This window comes from Cheilinus undulatus, linkage group 11 (genome assembly GCF_018320785.1).
Source record: "Cheilinus undulatus linkage group 11, ASM1832078v1, whole genome shotgun sequence".
Classification (NCBI taxonomy): Eukaryota; Metazoa; Chordata; class Actinopteri; order Labriformes; family Labridae; genus Cheilinus; species Cheilinus undulatus.
The window spans coordinates 35615166-35631224 of NC_054875.1; the positions used below are offsets into that span (position 1 = coordinate 35615166).

The 16059-nt window shown below is 39.4% G+C and overlaps 2 protein-coding genes across 7 annotated transcripts in view; one reads left to right on the top strand and one right to left on the bottom strand.

The window, feature by feature from the left end:
* The first annotated feature begins 1400 nt into the window (after positions 1-1400).
* Positions 1401-4527, top strand: taf11 (TAF11 RNA polymerase II, TATA box binding protein (TBP)-associated factor). Of its 2 annotated transcripts, XM_041799589.1 has the most exons (7): positions 1401-1521; positions 1598-1652; positions 1833-2047; positions 3589-3719; positions 3823-3910; positions 3988-4084; positions 4192-4527. In XM_041799589.1, the coding sequence occupies exons 3-7, from the start codon at positions 1871-1873 to the stop codon at positions 4320-4322; spliced, it is 624 nt and encodes a 207-aa protein (XP_041655523.1). In that variant the 5' UTR covers positions 1401-1521; positions 1598-1652; positions 1833-1870; the 3' UTR covers positions 4323-4527. The 2 variants fall into 2 exon arrangements, with proteins under 2 accessions (XP_041655523.1, XP_041655522.1); XM_041799588.1 differs by having other exon boundaries at positions 1401-1652.
* Positions 4528-4772: 245 nt separating this feature from the next.
* uhrf1bp1 (UHRF1 binding protein 1) overlaps positions 4773-16059 on the bottom strand; it is a 28424-nt gene continuing 17137 nt past the window's right edge. For 2 of the 5 annotated variants that reach the window (XM_041798879.1, XM_041798875.1), the window contains exons 13-21: positions 15595-15788; positions 12752-13962; positions 12448-12632; positions 12236-12363; positions 11924-12074; positions 9762-10027; positions 9392-9500; positions 9110-9177; positions 4773-7467 (exon numbers count right to left, since the gene is read on the bottom strand). In XM_041798879.1, coding sequence (XP_041654813.1) covers positions 7351-7467; positions 9110-9177; positions 9392-9500; positions 9762-10027; positions 11924-12074; positions 12236-12363; positions 12448-12632; positions 12752-13962; positions 15595-15788 — 2429 coding nt within the window. In that variant the 3' untranslated portion in view covers positions 4773-7350. Of the gene's footprint in view, positions 7468-9109; positions 9178-9350; positions 9501-9761; positions 10028-11923; positions 12075-12235; positions 12364-12447; positions 12633-12751; positions 13963-15594; positions 15789-16059 lie in introns of all 5 variants that reach the window. The other 3 variants (XM_041798876.1, XM_041798878.1, XM_041798877.1) reach the window with 3 other exon arrangements.

The following is a 16059-nucleotide window of genomic DNA, read 5'->3' on the forward strand; positions in this document are numbered from 1 at the left end:
GTTTGATTCCTGTACATTGAGAGAAACGTTTGCTTGTTGCATACACATACTTGGCCGACATATCTTATTCAGATTTAAATTAAAATACAGGAACCGAACTACTGGGTTCTGATGATGAAATTTTTTATTTCTACCACTTTTTAATTCTTTTTGGCCAACTTTTCCACCCATTTTTGCCACTTATATTAGCCATTTCCATCCATTATATGCAATATTTTGTCCATTTTGCCTCTTTTTACCGACTTTGAACACCTTTTTTTCTTCACTGTAACCTGTTTTCATCACATTTTCTGTCCCTTTTTTGCCACACTGAACACATTTTTCCCAGCTGTTTTTACTACGTTTAACACACATTTGCCACAGTTTATGTATTTTTGCTACTTAAAATTCAAATCCACCACATATTCTACCTGTTTTCCACATTTTAACCATATTGTACTTCTTTTCACTCATCTTTTTTCCATTTTTTTTAGTTCCATTTCACCCCACAGCCCCTATTTCTGCCAATTTAAGTCATTTTTCCCCATTTAAACCTTTTCATGTTTTCCTTCTGTTTTTTCCCTCACTTTCACCCATTTTTAACTTTTCACCCATTGTTGCCGCTGTATTTTCAGCACTTTTATGCTGTTTTTTGCCAACTTTTTTCACATTTCACCATTGTTATGCCAATTTTTGCCACTTTAACATGTCTACCATCTCCAACCCATTTCTGCAACTTTATATCTCCAGTTTCCCCTTTTCTGCTGATTTATGCAGCTTTAACTCCTTTGAATTCTACTTTAAGACAAGCGGTTCACATTTTTAGAAGGCTTTAAACTAGGTTATTCATAAATCAAAAATGTTGCGTTGATAAAAATGGTTATTGACTCAACTTATTTGCCCCCTAAAAGAAATTTGCTCCGTAGCAGGCAAAGACTTGATACATGAGAAACACTATCACACAAATTCAGACAAAACGCTGAAATGCTAACGTTGTTCTTAACTTGTCAAATAGAATAAAAAAGGAAGAAGCTAAGCTTAGTTTAGGTTATTCCTATTAATTTTTAAAATAGGCAGAACTAAATCACACAAGCCGAAAAACAATAAACATTAAGTTCATGCTTTTTCAGCATTAAAAGAAAAAAACAACCAACCAACCAAAAAAAGACTAAACAAGACCGGAAGGCCTGAACTTCTATCCTTTATACATTATTTTTGTACTCAGCTCTCTTCAAATGTATATTGAGCAGTCCATGACTGCTCAAACATGTATGTATGTATGCGTTACACAGAGACCCTTCGTTTATCCAAAATCTCTGACCTACTACACCTGACTCCGAGTATTTTAAACCGTTGTTTTTGTGTAAAATGCGTGTACTCAATGTTTGTATCATTGAACAGAGTCAATAAAGTTCCTTCAAAACCGGAAACGGAAATCCAAATATCTACACATCAAAAAATAGCTAGCATTTGATGCTACGTCGTTCCTATTAGATTTAAAGCAGAAAGAAAATACCCTACTTGTAGCTTTTTGGATATGAGGTAGTTTGTATTTCATTTCACTAATCTTTATTAGCAGTAAACGTGTAATAATTCAAGTACTGTACATCCATGCTAGCGTTAGCCTACCACCACCGTTAGCTGTTTGTTGTGGACGCCTGGCTGCAGAGAAGGTAGGTGGATGTTTTCTTCGCATTATGCTTCAGTTTTTAATTTCGGTGTCGTCATTTACACCGAACCTCCAAGACTTTAAAGCTTACATATTTCTCAACATGTTTTGAAAGGGTTACGGTGCTCGTGTTAAAGGCTATATGACTGTCTAAAAGGCTGTAACAATCTCGGTGGTTTTACAGGATCTGAAACTATCAGCCAGTATTGTAGCTGAACGACAATGGCAGACCCTGCAAGGATAAAACCCGAAGGTACACCTGAGAAAACGGCTCCTTCCAACGACGAGCATCCTGAGAGTAAACCAGAGGAAACCGAGAGTGGATCTACCTCACCTAAACCTACAAATGAAAACAAAGAGTCAACTTCGCAAGATCAGCTCAAACAGGAGCCAAAGCCTGTGAGTTCTGGACAGGGGGGGAAAGTTAGGACGAATTTAAGAACCCATGGCTTACAAGGGCACTTAAAATCTTAAGACCCCCCCCCCAATTGCAATATTAACCCAACACCACAAGGGACGACTTTCTTCACTCTTAATCAATAAATACTAGTTTTTCTTTTTCATGTTTTATTTCAGCAAAAATAACATTCAGGGGGGTTAGGGAAATATGAACCAAAAAAACATTCCTCTGTATTTTTTATAGATGAATGGCATTACATGATATCTATCTGAATATTCGATCTATAAAGACTTTAATATGATTCTCGTTAAAATCAAATTTTGTTGAAACCTGTTTGATCCAATCACAAACAATTTTTAATGATCAAAAATTTCAGACAAACTCCTTCATAAGGTCCAAATCAGTGGTTCCCAACCTGGGGTCTGGGTACCCCTATGGGGGTGTGGGATCCTGTCTGCTTTTGACATTGTCAAGATGAGATGTACATATATATGTTTTTAAATCATGGGTTAGAAACATAATGTACAATGGTGTATTAGGGCCAATGTAGAAGATTTAAAAAAGGAAGAGAATCTGTTCATTTTTGAGTATGAATTCAAAGTTTGGTGGGAAAAAATGTTTTATTTAAATAATAAAATCATGTATTTACAAGAAAATAAAGTTAGGGTGTAAGGTTTAAAAGTTTGAAATTCACAAGAAAAAACTTGAACTTTTCCTTATGGTGGCTAAAGTTGCTAATACCAAAAATGTATTCTATTAACATTTCAAATGTATATTTTAGGGAAACACTGCAGGTAGTTGGTCGAGTGTCTGAAAGACAATAAAAATCATCAAAAATGTGTTGACATCGCATCAGGTCTTAAAGGTATAAACAGAAATGTTGCATCAGGTCAAAATGGGTTAACAACCTTGCACCTGAGCAATGTGTGTGTAATTCACCTCTCTTTCATGGGGCTATTAATTCCTGGCAGAGTCCTGGTTCTGGATCTTAAGTTATGATCTACAGACCGTTATAGTTTTGTATGGTTGATGCCCTTTTTTAACAAGCAAGATTTATAATCACCATTGTCAATGCCCATACATTTATGACTACAGGTGTATTGTAAATGCAGTTTTATATTGACAGACATGTCCATCAGTGTGAGAAGATCATCCTCTGCACCTTGTTTTTCTCTGCCAGTGAATTTGTGCTGTTACAACCCTGTAAATGACAAGCATAATTAAGATGACTTGCTTGGTTTGTTATCCCTCAGGGTGGAACCAAAGAACCACTGATCCATTTTATTACGAATGTGTAAAATTATTTGGCCAAACAGAGCATTGTTTAAAGCAATATATAAAATACTTTTCAGCTAAAAGTAGCATCATCAGATATGTTCTCACTCTGGATGATAATGACTGTACTATATAGGTCACCCTATAATAGATTTTACAAGTCCTCATACCACTTTTTGTGAGGAATTTCTTTTGTGTCCAGAGTCTAAGTATGGTTTTACAAGAGTATGATTTGATTCTAAAAATTTTTTCCTTCATGTTAAAGGAAATGGCAGCAGCAGAAGATGAAGATGAAGGAACTTCTGGCCAGCCTCCTTCTAAAAGACTAAAGGTGGAACCAGAGAAGAAAAAGGAAAAGCGCCACAAGGTCGATGAGGACGAAATACAAAAGATGCAGTAAGCCTGAGATTTGTTGCAGAGGATAATCTGTTAAGTAACCTTGTTGAAGTGTCATCCCAAGTAAATACTAATCACCCTCTTCTCATTTTGTGTCTTGCAGGGTTTTGGTGTCATCCTTTTCTGAAGAGCAGCTGAATCGCTATGAGATGTACAGACGTTCTGCCTTCCCTAAGGCTGCTATAAAAAGAGTGAGCATTTAAAAGAGGACTATGTTTATCAATCTGTTCTGCTATTTTATTAACACTGTTATGGTTTCTTTTTCTAGCTGATCCAGTCCATAACAGGATCATCAGTGTCCCAGAACGTGGTGATTGCAATGTCTGGTATTGCAAAGGTTTTTGCTGGGGAAATTGTAGAGGAAGGTGAGTGGCAGACTGAGAAATAGAAAAGCTGAAACACATGGGTAAATAAGTTTGCTGTTACAAATGTTTTTTCCTTGTATTTGAATGGTTCTTCTTTGTCCACACAGCCTTGGATGTTTGTGAGAAATGGGGAGACACACCACCGCTTCAGCCTAAGCACATGAGGGAAGCAGTGAGGAGGCTGAAGAGCAGAGATCAGATCCCTAACTCCAAATACAAAAAGATTATTTTTCACTAAGGACACAGATTTAAAGGACTGTGTTGGACATGTCAGCCTTTAAAGTGGTGCCATAGTTAAGCATGAAGGTTCTGCAGCTAACAGAAGCTAACTTCACACCGGTTACTTTCTACTTTGTAAAGGCCAGGAGTCGTGACTGCTGTACTGATGTGGAACTGTTTTTTTGTGTATGATTGTAAATAAAATATGTTTATACTTAAAATGAGACGTGCTTGTTGAGGAGGCTTGTTTTAAACAACAAATGGACTTAAGGAGGATATGCGATCATTTAATCCAGCTGGTTGGGATATCAACCGGCACCAATTTGTGGTTATTGAAGTCATTTAAGTACACTGTTTGGATTTTTGATCTTAGGGCAACATATTGCATGATTTAAAAACATGGTTTGTAACATTAATAAAACATGCATTTTCCAATGAAAACAAAGCACACGTGAAATGTGTTCAGCAGTTAATCATTTATTCTTTCATCTTTAAAATATTTTACACATACTATCTTTGGTTCACAGAACCAGTTTTAAATTAGTCTCAATGAAGTGATAAAGACGTTACAAAATCCAACATAACTCCACACAACTGACAAAAATACTGTCCACAAAGTCTCAAACATTTGTGTCACTTAGGAAGATTTCCCAAGGATTCTTCTGCAATCCTTGAAGTGAAAACAAGTGCAATTTCCAGTGAATAAATCACACAAGTGCAAGTAATTCACAAGGCAGAAACCATACAACATCACTTAAGTACATGCATCTGCTTTCCAGGTCAGTCGTACAAAAAGAGAGAAAACCTCTCACCTTTAAGTGAACCTTGCTTGATTCTCTTTCCATCTCCTCATTTTGCAAAATCATGAGCGGATGGAACTCAGAGCACCAGTTTGTCAACTGAACATGGGTGCTACTTAACACTGAGGAGGGAGGAAACTGGATAAACTTTCATAGCTACATGTTGCATCCAGCATGGGAGGTTCAAAAACATGGGAGTGTATGTTTTTCCACTAAGGCCATGCAAAACATCAACATCAACATCAAAACTGAGGAGATCAAATCTAGAAGTGATACTGAGGCTAAATGGCAGTACCTCTGCTTTATTACACTGATGGAGTGAGGATGTATTGAGTCCACATGCAGTTGAACAATGTGTTTTTCTTTTCTGTCAACTAAAAATTGAATAGTTTTACATTAAAAAAAAAACATGTAATGTTAGAAATTATTTAATATTTTTGGTTAAACCAAAGCTTTCTTTCTATTGCTTAAATATTTACATTCCTCAAGAATGTAAATATGTCATTCATAGCTTGCAAGGCAACCAGTGTCAAGAGAGGATAAAAATACAAGATGTTTGGAATTCAGGGTGTAATGACAACCCACAGCCACCAGGGGTCTCCCAAACGCACAGTTGGACATTTACAACTGTATGTGAAAGTACCAGCTTTGCAATCACTAAGATGGATAACAATACCTCCACAGGCATAAGCCATTTGTTGAACAATAGAACTGTTGTGCATTAAATGTTGCTCATAGAGACGTTTCTATCATGAACGCATTCATAAAATGAATGTTATACTGTTGCAGTCTTTGTGATGGACATATCCATCATTGTTTGAATCCATGCATTTAATAGATTTATGCATGGAGGACAAAAAGTGACAGGTATTTTAATCTGGCAGCTGGCCTGATAGACAAAAGCTAAAACAGATTCAGAATAAATACAGAAACAATGAAAACAATTGGTTTTGTAGTGAGCTTGGTCATTTGAAGATACACTGTTTATGTGTGTTTCAGTACCACAGGTTTTTCATGAGATTTTCTTTGATTGATATGGCTTCAAAACACTGTATGATAATAAAAAATGCTTCAGAGAACTAAATAAATATAAAAATTATTCAGAATGAGCCTTTATGATGTGTAACAGCAACACTGTGCATAATAAATATGCACAGAAGTAGTAACACTAGCAGTTGTTTCTTAGCAAGCTACAAAACATGTTTAAGGAGATCAAGTTTAAGAACTCTGGCAGCTGGTATAATCCTTCCAAACTTCACTAAAACCAAAGAGTTAACATGAAAAAAACAAAACAACTCAGTTATAAAACCTAAGCTGCTCAACCTGCTCTCTCCAGCAGAGGAGAAATTTAAAGGCGTGTCATTATGAGTGACAATCAACCACAGAGCGCATTGTTTCACAGTACAACAGCAGCATGTCTGACATTTCACAACACAAAGTAAAAATAACACTGGGAATGATTCAACCCGCTTTACGAGAGAGGTGAGAACTTGATAAGAGTGTGTAACTGTTCCACCGTGGTGATTAAGCAACCATGGTGGAAGACAGAGATGAATTAGTCTCTCCAGGAAAGCAGAGTGCTTCTGCTTTGTTAGCTCTAAAAAAGTGCATTGTTTTCCCTACCTTTCACATCATATTTTCACAGAACAGCTCATATTATTTTTTCAATATAACACTGTAAAATAAAAAAAAAAACACACACCTAACAGAGGCAGTCTATGTAACTGAGTCTATTTTTGTTAATGTGCTACTTGTTCACAAAGCATGCTTGACAGGAAGATGTGTAATGGAGAAAGAGTGACTGATGAACCAGCTGCTGTCCGGCAGTGTCAACGCATGTGAGGAGGAGGTTTTGGCATGTGTTTGACTTCTAATCTCTGTAACACAAATACTGAAGTGGAGAGAATTAAAGCTTGATGATATTTACCCTTGCATGCTGCGAGACAAACACTTAAAACCACACAATAATTTCACTGTTCACACTGATCTGGATGAAAAATAACCAGATGAAATGGTGTTTAGTACAGCAGTGAGGACTATCTAGACTGCCAGATACAAAGTAGTACCATTAATGTACCTATGAGTTAGTTCTATGTACCCCATTTGACTAAGAGTGATTATAGGGGTTATTTTGCAATCTCATGAAGTTGGAAGTAATGCACAGCTGCATATCAGAGTCCTCTCCTTTTGTAACATGACAAACTTTGAATGGGTCTTGCTGAAAGAGAAGTGACGGACCAGAGAGGCTCAGAGAGTGAACGTGGGGTCATACTTCCTGACTTCCAGAATGAGGCGTTCTCTGTCGCTGAGAGCCTGTGTGAGAGCAGCCTGGGTGTCAGAGAGCTTCACCTCCAGGGCTTTTATCTGTAACAGCAGATTATTAGATTGGTTAGTTGCAGTGACAGCTTTGGCCATATGCTAAAGGCTAAGTGGAGCAGATATCAGATTCTGAAAGACAGGGACAGGTGTAATTAGAACTCCATTACTGATCTTGTGACCAGTAACAGGAGCCCAGAATTAAAGCTGTGATTAAGACGGAGCAAGCAGATAACTGCAGATTTAAACACAAGTTAAGGCTATGAATATTACTCAGATGAGGTTTCAAGATCTTGACCTTCAGGTAAAAGATTAAACAAAAAGTTCAGTGAGAGTGTAATGCAGAGCTTTACACAGCCTCATATCATGTACATGTACAGTGCTTGTATTCATACATACTAATACTAAGCACAGAAAATGTTTGGTTTGCTGAATTCCTCTGCTGTGACTGTGGCACAAGCAGTGACCATTCGGAGTAAACACAAGGAATGTGTGCCCAAATACAAGGATAAGCACCCAGTGAAGAAATCCCTAAACCCAGCTGAGCCCTTCTTATTGGCCCCTACAAGCCAACCATGCAGATCAATGGGCAGCAGAAGCCAGCACTTCGCCAGAGTTGTCAAATGGGGTGTTTCCTCTGGGGGATCTCCAGCGTCCCAGAACCACCCCATTCATGCAAGCTCTCACTGCCCACCATGCCAACACAGAGACATTCTTCATCTTTCCTGCCCTACAACATGGCTGTAACTGCCTGAGAAGCAATGCCATCTTCAAAGCCACCTCTATGAAGCTATCTCTGATTTTCAAAAATTATGAATTTGCAGCCTTTTACAGCTGATCCCACCAAGCGATCGGCCCTGGCATGTTTGACCCCATAAGACCAGTTTGTTGACTTGTGCTGGTGGTCCATAACACACTAATACAATAATTCTTAATATTCTTTCTGGCTTTAAAATGTTTTAATTAGCTCTTATTTTACCTCTGATATTGTCCTTGTGTATTTTGTCTATTGTGTGCTCCTGCTGCAGAACTAATTTCCCCCAGTGAACAATAAAGACAATCTGACGTCCAGAGGACCAACTCTCACTGACTCAAAATAAGCCACAAAGTGAGTAAACTTGTAGTCATGTCCTCTGTGTTGTTCTTCATTGTGCTGATTCTGAGGCTGTTCTTGTAAACTAAGTCACACGTGTGTCGTATTCCAACATGACGTTCCGTGCTCAGGCCTGGGCAGGAGCAATGTGTGTGCAAGTCAGCAGGGGAGTCAGACAACCATGGTACAGGCCAACTGGGCCCAGTGTAAGTGCATCTAAGAAAACTGATTGATCACTGGTATTATATTGCATTCTGGGAGGTATATGGCTTTTTATAGACATGCTTGCTCCATATAATGTGGTCAAGGATAAAACATTTGATAAATAAATGAAAGCAACTGTCTACAAAAAAAAATTTCGATGCCGGCACTGTTTCAAGAGGCCTTCTTTCTTTGCTTTCAATCGTTATAACCAAATGTGTTCAAGTTACTTTAATTAGCAACTTTAAGGCCATTTTTATCCCCAACAAAGCAAAACAATGTGTAAATAAAAACACTTCATGTGGAAACAGTACCTGTAGTATGACAAAGTCTTCTCACACACTGAGCAGAAGCATTAACAGGTTGTATACTCCAGCACTATTTATTCTCTCTTACCTCTTTCTGCTGCTGACCCAAGTAAAAACTGTAGAAACCAAGGTCGTCGCCTGACACAGGACCACCTGCTGGAGTTGAAGACAGAAATGCTAATGATTACTTTCAGTTCTGCTTTCCTGTGGTGCTGTTACAACAGATGTTGCAAATCGGACAAGCGGTGGTTTCTGCTGCTTGAGATCCTACTGATATTTTGGTGTAGCCACATGACTGACAAGAGTTAAATTTGAAAAGGAGCACAAACCTCAACTGAAAAGATGTAGCAAGTGAAGTTTTCTTGTATACCTTTGAGCCTCATCATGCCATCTTCACCACGCTCCAGGAGCAGCTTATCCACAATAAATGAGGACGGGACGGGTTGAGGGGCTGTTGGGTAGATTTTGGGGCTATCATCCTAAAAGATTAAAAAAAAAAAAAAAAAAAAAAAAAAAAAAGATATTGTGACAGTTAATCACATATATCCACACTGGGTATCCATTTATTCAAGTCCCTTTGCAATCTTAATCTTAATCTTTGTACACTTTACTTCAGCTGGATGAACTAGTCTAGATAATATCAGCATATATCTTGTATATCATCAATGTAAAATGTATCTTTTCAATAACTTATAACTACCAATTTAAAAAAAAACTGACCCAGATTACTGACAACCCACCCTAATAGTGATGGTGATGTTGCTCAAGTGTAACTGCATTGGCTGACCATCCACACTGAATTCATCTTCAAGAAAAGGTCCGATGTTAGACACGGTGGAGGCTAACAGCTCCGCCTGGAAGTCCTGCACTCTGATGTCCACGAAGCCCATAGTCTCAGCCAGAGCAGAGTGTCGAGCAGCAGATGGACCCATTTCTGATCGCATGCACAGTGCAGGAGTGATTCTGCTGCCCTGACTGTTCTGCATCTGATTGGATCCAGTTGAAGCTACAGGCAAAAGGGACATTTGTTAGCCTTGTGGGCTTTAAAAGGCAAGAGGTTTAAACATGCTGTCCATACTAGAACATAATAATAATAATAACTTTATTTGTATAGCAATTTTAAAAACATGGGTTTACAAAGTGCTTTGACAAGTGCAGAAGCAAGTACAAAAACAAAGCAACAACCCAGACAAAAGACAAGAAACAGAACGTGACATGTAGACAGATAATAATTCATCTACATCGATAAAGAGCAACAATATAGAACCAAACCTAGATGACCTGTGATGCCATGCAAACTAAGACATCACAGACGTCAATCAGAGTGCAGACATGAACTGCACAGCTAAGACATCATGACATCAGGATGCAGGCAAGACACAGACATCAGTACCATAAAATGATAGGAACCCAGGCAAAGCAGGAACATGATTTATTTTTTCCTTCTGATTGAGACAGTGCCTAAATGTAGTGCCTACTTGGATTTGGAGGCATGCGTACAACATGCTAATAAAGCAATTAAATATACCTCCTCTTCAATCTAAAATAAAATCTGCAGTGCAAATCCTCAGAACCTGTTATTTCCTTTATATTCTTGTGTCATGTAAGTTATGTTTATCTATAGACAAATAAAATGGCAGTATGATCACTTTGAGTTACAAAACACCCAAGGTCTGTGATAATGTCTGTGAAAGAAGCACCTGCAGCTATTCACACAGATCCTTACAGTCAAAAAGCAGTCTCATGTCTCTGTTGAGTTCTCACTACAGTTAAAGATTCTGTTCAACAGTTCTTCATTTCTTCACATGACACCATGATTTTAAGATCTGGAGGGGATGTACTCTTTCATTACCTGAGCATGACTTAGGCAGCCATGACAACCCCTACCTTTATCACTGAAAGGTCATATTTTGATACATTGGACAGTTCTGTCTGGTCTCCAAGTGGGCATAATCTAGACTCTTTGAGACACGTCACTATTATGATATCACTCAGCAAAGTGGGTGGCAGAGGTGTTGACATCAGACTGCTGTCCATTTCAGTCAAAATTACTTTCTAGTTTTGTTTTAGTGAAAATAAAACATAGTTATCCTACTTAACACAAATGTCAGTGACTCTGTCAAGTTAAGTAATCCACCTCAAGGTCTCTTACAGAGAAACTTGTGAAGAGTGAACTTAAAGAGCTGTTTCTTTGTACACAGGTAGTGATCCTAAAGCGTACAAAAGCTTGAATGCCAATGTCGCTGTTCTCACGAGCACCTCTTCATGTAGTGTTTAATTAAAAAGTCAAATACACTCATCAGGCAACACAAAGACATCCTCAAGCACTCTTTCTGATTTCATTCAGTAAAAATATCACAGGTAAACATGATCATGTTTTACACCTTAATACTGGCATTTGCTTTTGCATTTAGCTCATCAAGTGCTTCTATTGCAGATGAGATGTACAAAGTATTAAGATGCATTGTGCTTCATATGATTAATAGGCATCAAATACTGACATTCAAGCTTTAATCCTGTTTCTACCCTCCATTTTCAGTGTACATTATCAATCAGCAAGCTCATCTGTGGAGCTAAGAAGCAGCAAAGTTAAATCTGTGCTTTAACTTAGTTCAACTCTCACTGGCCTCTTTTATATAGTTCGCTGCATTTTATGGTATTTTCTAGCTATTCTTCCACACTCATGACAAATCTAAATTATTCAGCAAAGTGATCCTCACATTGATATATACAGTATATACATTTCAGTAGTCTTTTAAATGTTATATTTTTAATAACTCTTAAATTTCTTTTAAATCTACAATTGATTATCTTACTTATTTCCAAAGTAAGAATATGCTTATTTTAAAGTCTGTTTAATATATATTCTCTTCAAAGGTTTGTTGATATGAGTGCTAAATACCATGTAGAAGTCCAGCATGCAGATCTGCAACCCTGATGTTTCCCATCTGCACAGGGGTCAGATTATTAGTCTCCACAGCCACCACTTGGTCTTCTCCCTTTATCTCCATAGTACATGCTGTTCCACTCAAGATCAGCACCAACACTGAGGACTGGAAAGACATACAAAACACCAAGTTTCAATTTAGAAAAAAAGCTTAGATTAATTATTATCATAACAGAGGTCAAGACAGAATAAATTATTCCAATCTTCCTGTTCTTCAAAGACTCTGACCATTTTAATCTAACCTCTTGGAGTAGCTTAGTTACCCACCAAATCCTGAGACACATCCTCAGTGCTTTGGGAAAAAGAGCTGCTGAGTTCAGCTGATGAGCGTCTCTCTGTCCCTAGAACAGGGCTGCTTCGACTGCCCACAGCGGTGTTGTTGGGTCCCGGGGACTCTGGAAACATAAAATTGAGTTAAAACAGGTGACACCTTTGTATAGGGTGATTTCTTTAATAACTCTGAGAGTTATTTTGAGCACCTGAGTCTATAAGAACAACAAAGTTCTCGCTGAAATCACTAGTCTCAGAGATACTCTCATCCGGCAGGCTGCCATCCAAGATAGCACTATCAAAGGAATGCTGGGAAGGCGACTGTTTCATGGATTTGTGCCGCGGGCTGGCAGCCTGAGAGGGGGAGGACTCTTCAGAACGCTGGACCTGTTCCCTACAAACACACAGACAGTTGTTAACAAACAGCCAGTAAAAGCATGCGGCGCACAGCATGGGTTTCAGACAAAGATTATTATGTTCTCAACAGCTCAGCGGGAGAACTCTAGCACTTACTTCCCCTGTGCACTGAACAATTTGCTCATCCCTGAGCCTCGACTCAGCAGGCTAAAAGCGTCTTTTGTAATTGAAAACGCCCCTTTGGTCAGGTCCAGCGAGGCACTTATGGCATCTTTGGTCACATCCTTGGTGACATTAATAGCGCTGGACAGCTCTCCCTCCAGGCTGAAGGTGGATGGTTCACGGGAGAGGACTGGCGAGTGTCCAGGTGAGAGAACAGGTGAGAGAACGGGGGTGTCCTCCTGTGTTTCCAACACCTGCAGCACCACCTCCTCCACTGCCTCGCATGCCTCCTCTACCAACACTCCTTGATCATCCGGATAATCACGTTCATTGGCTGTATTGATGGAGAGGCCAGTTTCTATCCCGTTTTCTTCTGGGATATCAGACCGATGGGTAGGAGAGATGTCAGAGTCTGTTATGCTTGGGCTGTCTGTCTCTGGGGTTTGAGGGACCTCTACTTCAGGCTCTGAGCTCACTGCCGGCAACAGGAGACCCATTTCTGCAGAGTCCACCAGGAGGGCGAGACAAACTGTGTTAGGTTTAGTCTCTTGGCCGTGAGCCTGTTTTACATTTTGTAGATCACGGCCCAGCTCTGCCCCCAAGCGAGCCATGGCATCCCTCATCCTTAGCAGCGCCACATACTGGTAATGATTGAGCCACATCCTCACTGGAGTGTTGGTGAGGGCCAGAAAGTGGAATGAGGCAAAGGAAGTGTCTTCCTGCTCTGGTGAAGCCCGATGATCTCCGTTTGGACTGGAGGAGGAACATGGTGCATTATTTCCAAACGCAGAGGGCTGACAGATCCAAACAGACATGGAAAAGGGTTCAACAAAAGGTTGGGTTTTGCCTTTGGGGAATCGCCGCGCTCCATCAAAACCAAGGGTCACGCGGAACAGACTGAGAGACCAGATATCCCGGGAGCGTGGCCTCTTTATGTCCAGTGGCTGGAGCTCTGTCTCTTGAGAGACATGAAGGAAAGTGGATGGGATGGCATGGAAGGCACTCCGGTCTCTGGGGTAGGGGCAGGGAGGCTCCATCTTGAAGAAAGGGCAGCTTGCAAACTTGTTATAGGTACTGCTGAGATCAGCTCTGGAGCCGTTAGGACAGTGGTGGGTGTTGCTGAGGGTCATCTGGGGCACAGTGACAGAGAGGGACTGTGGACGCTCTGGATGGTCCAGTATGGAGGAATCCAAGGGGATTACAAGCTGAACAAAGAAACACAAACAGCCACTTAATAATGCAAAATGCATTCTTTGGTGAAAAATACAGTGCCTTTAAAAAGTATTTGCCCCCTTTCTGATTCCTGAGTTTTTCATATTTATCACACTTAAATGTTTCAGATCATCAACCCAATTTTTATATTTCACAAAGACAACCCAAGTAAATAGAAAATGCACTGTTTGGATGATTATTAAATTTTTTTAAGTGGGGAAAAAATTCCAAACCTATCCGACACTATGTGAAAAAGTAATTGCCCCCCTTGTTAAATCATGAGTTAACTGTGATTAACCACAGTTGTTGGAAAGCTGAGTTCAATTTCAATGGCCACACCCAGGCCTGATTACTGCCAGATTTGTTGAATCAAGAAATCACTTAAATAGAAGCTGTCAGACAAAGTGAAGTAGGCTACAAGATCTCAAAGAGAAACACATCATGCCACGATCCAAAGAAATTGAAGAACAAATGAAAAACAAAGTCATTGAAATCTATTAGTCTGGACAAAGGTTACAAAGCTATTTCCAAGGCTTTGGGACTCCAGCGAACCATGGTCAGAGCCGTTATCCACAAATGGAGAAAACTGGGAACAGTGAGAACTGCAGGCCTCACTGGCCTCAGTTAAGGTCTGAGTTCATGACTCAACCATAAGAAACTGGGCAAAAATGGCATCCATGGGAAAGTTCCAAGGCCAAAACTACTGCTGATAAAAAAAGAACACAAACGCTAGTCTCACATTTGCCAAGAAAACATCTTGATGATCCCCAAGACTTTTGGAGAAATATTCTGTGGACTGACGAGACAAAAGTTGAACTGCTTGGAAGGTGTGCGGCCTGTTACATCTGGCGTAAAAACAGCACAGCATTTGATAAGAAGAACATCATGCCAACAGTCAAACATGGTGATGGCAGTGTGATGGTCTGGGGCTGCTTTGCTGCTTCAGGACCTGGACCACTTGTTGTGATTGATGGAACCATGAATTCTGCTGTCTACCAGAAAATCCTGAAGGCCAAAGTCCGACCATCAGTTCGTGCCCTCAAGCTCAAGTGCTCTTCAGTAATACAACAGGACAATGACACAAAATATACCAGCAAGTCCACCTCTGAATGACTCAAGAAAAAACAAAATTAAGGTTTTGGAGTGGCCAAGTCAAAGTCTGGACTTAAATCTAAATGAGATGCTGTGGTGTGACCTTAAATGGCAGTTCATGCTGGAAAACCCTCCAATGTAACTGAGTTAAAACAATTCTGAGAAGAACAGTGGGCCAAAATTCCTCCACAGCAATGCGAAAGACTCATCGCCAGTTATTGCAAATGCTTGATTTCAATTATTGCTGCCAAGAGTGGCACAATCAGTTATTAGGTTCAGGGGGTAATTACTTTTTCACACTGGGCCAGATAGGTTTGGACTTTTTTCTTAAAAAATCAAATAGTCATTCAGACATTGCATATTGTATTTACTCGGGTTGTCTTTGTGAAATATTAAAATTGGTTTAAAGAGTCGAAACATTTAATTGTGATAAATGTGCAAAAAACTCAGGCATCAGAAAGGGGGCAAATACTTTTTTACGACACTGTATATCTAATTTTAAGTTTGAGAAAATAAATGAATGGTTCATTCACCTTGAGCTGAGTCGCATCCATACAGATGTCCACATGCTCCTCTGACTTGCTGCTGTCTTGCAGATGGTAGAAAGCTTTGACCTGGTCCAGTGTGTGAAGCAGACCTCTGGAGAACAGATTGATCCACAGTATGCTGGCTGGGTCGACACAGAACTGGAGGCCATTTAGCTGGGCATACAGGTTTGTGGTGGGTACTGGAAGAATGTAAAAAGGAAACAGATGCTGATATATGACTTTCACATAACATCATATACTTCTACATAATTTATGTGTCTGATATGACCAGACTTTATATAAAAATAAGGCTATTTTTTTCAGTAAATGCCAACGACTCTGTGTAATCAAACTGCACGTAAGACAACATTAGGCCAGTCAAGATTTAGAATACCCTTCCATTAAAAAAACATCCACTGACTCAAAGTATTCAGTAATAAGGAAAAAAAAATAGCTCAATCAAAGGCTAAC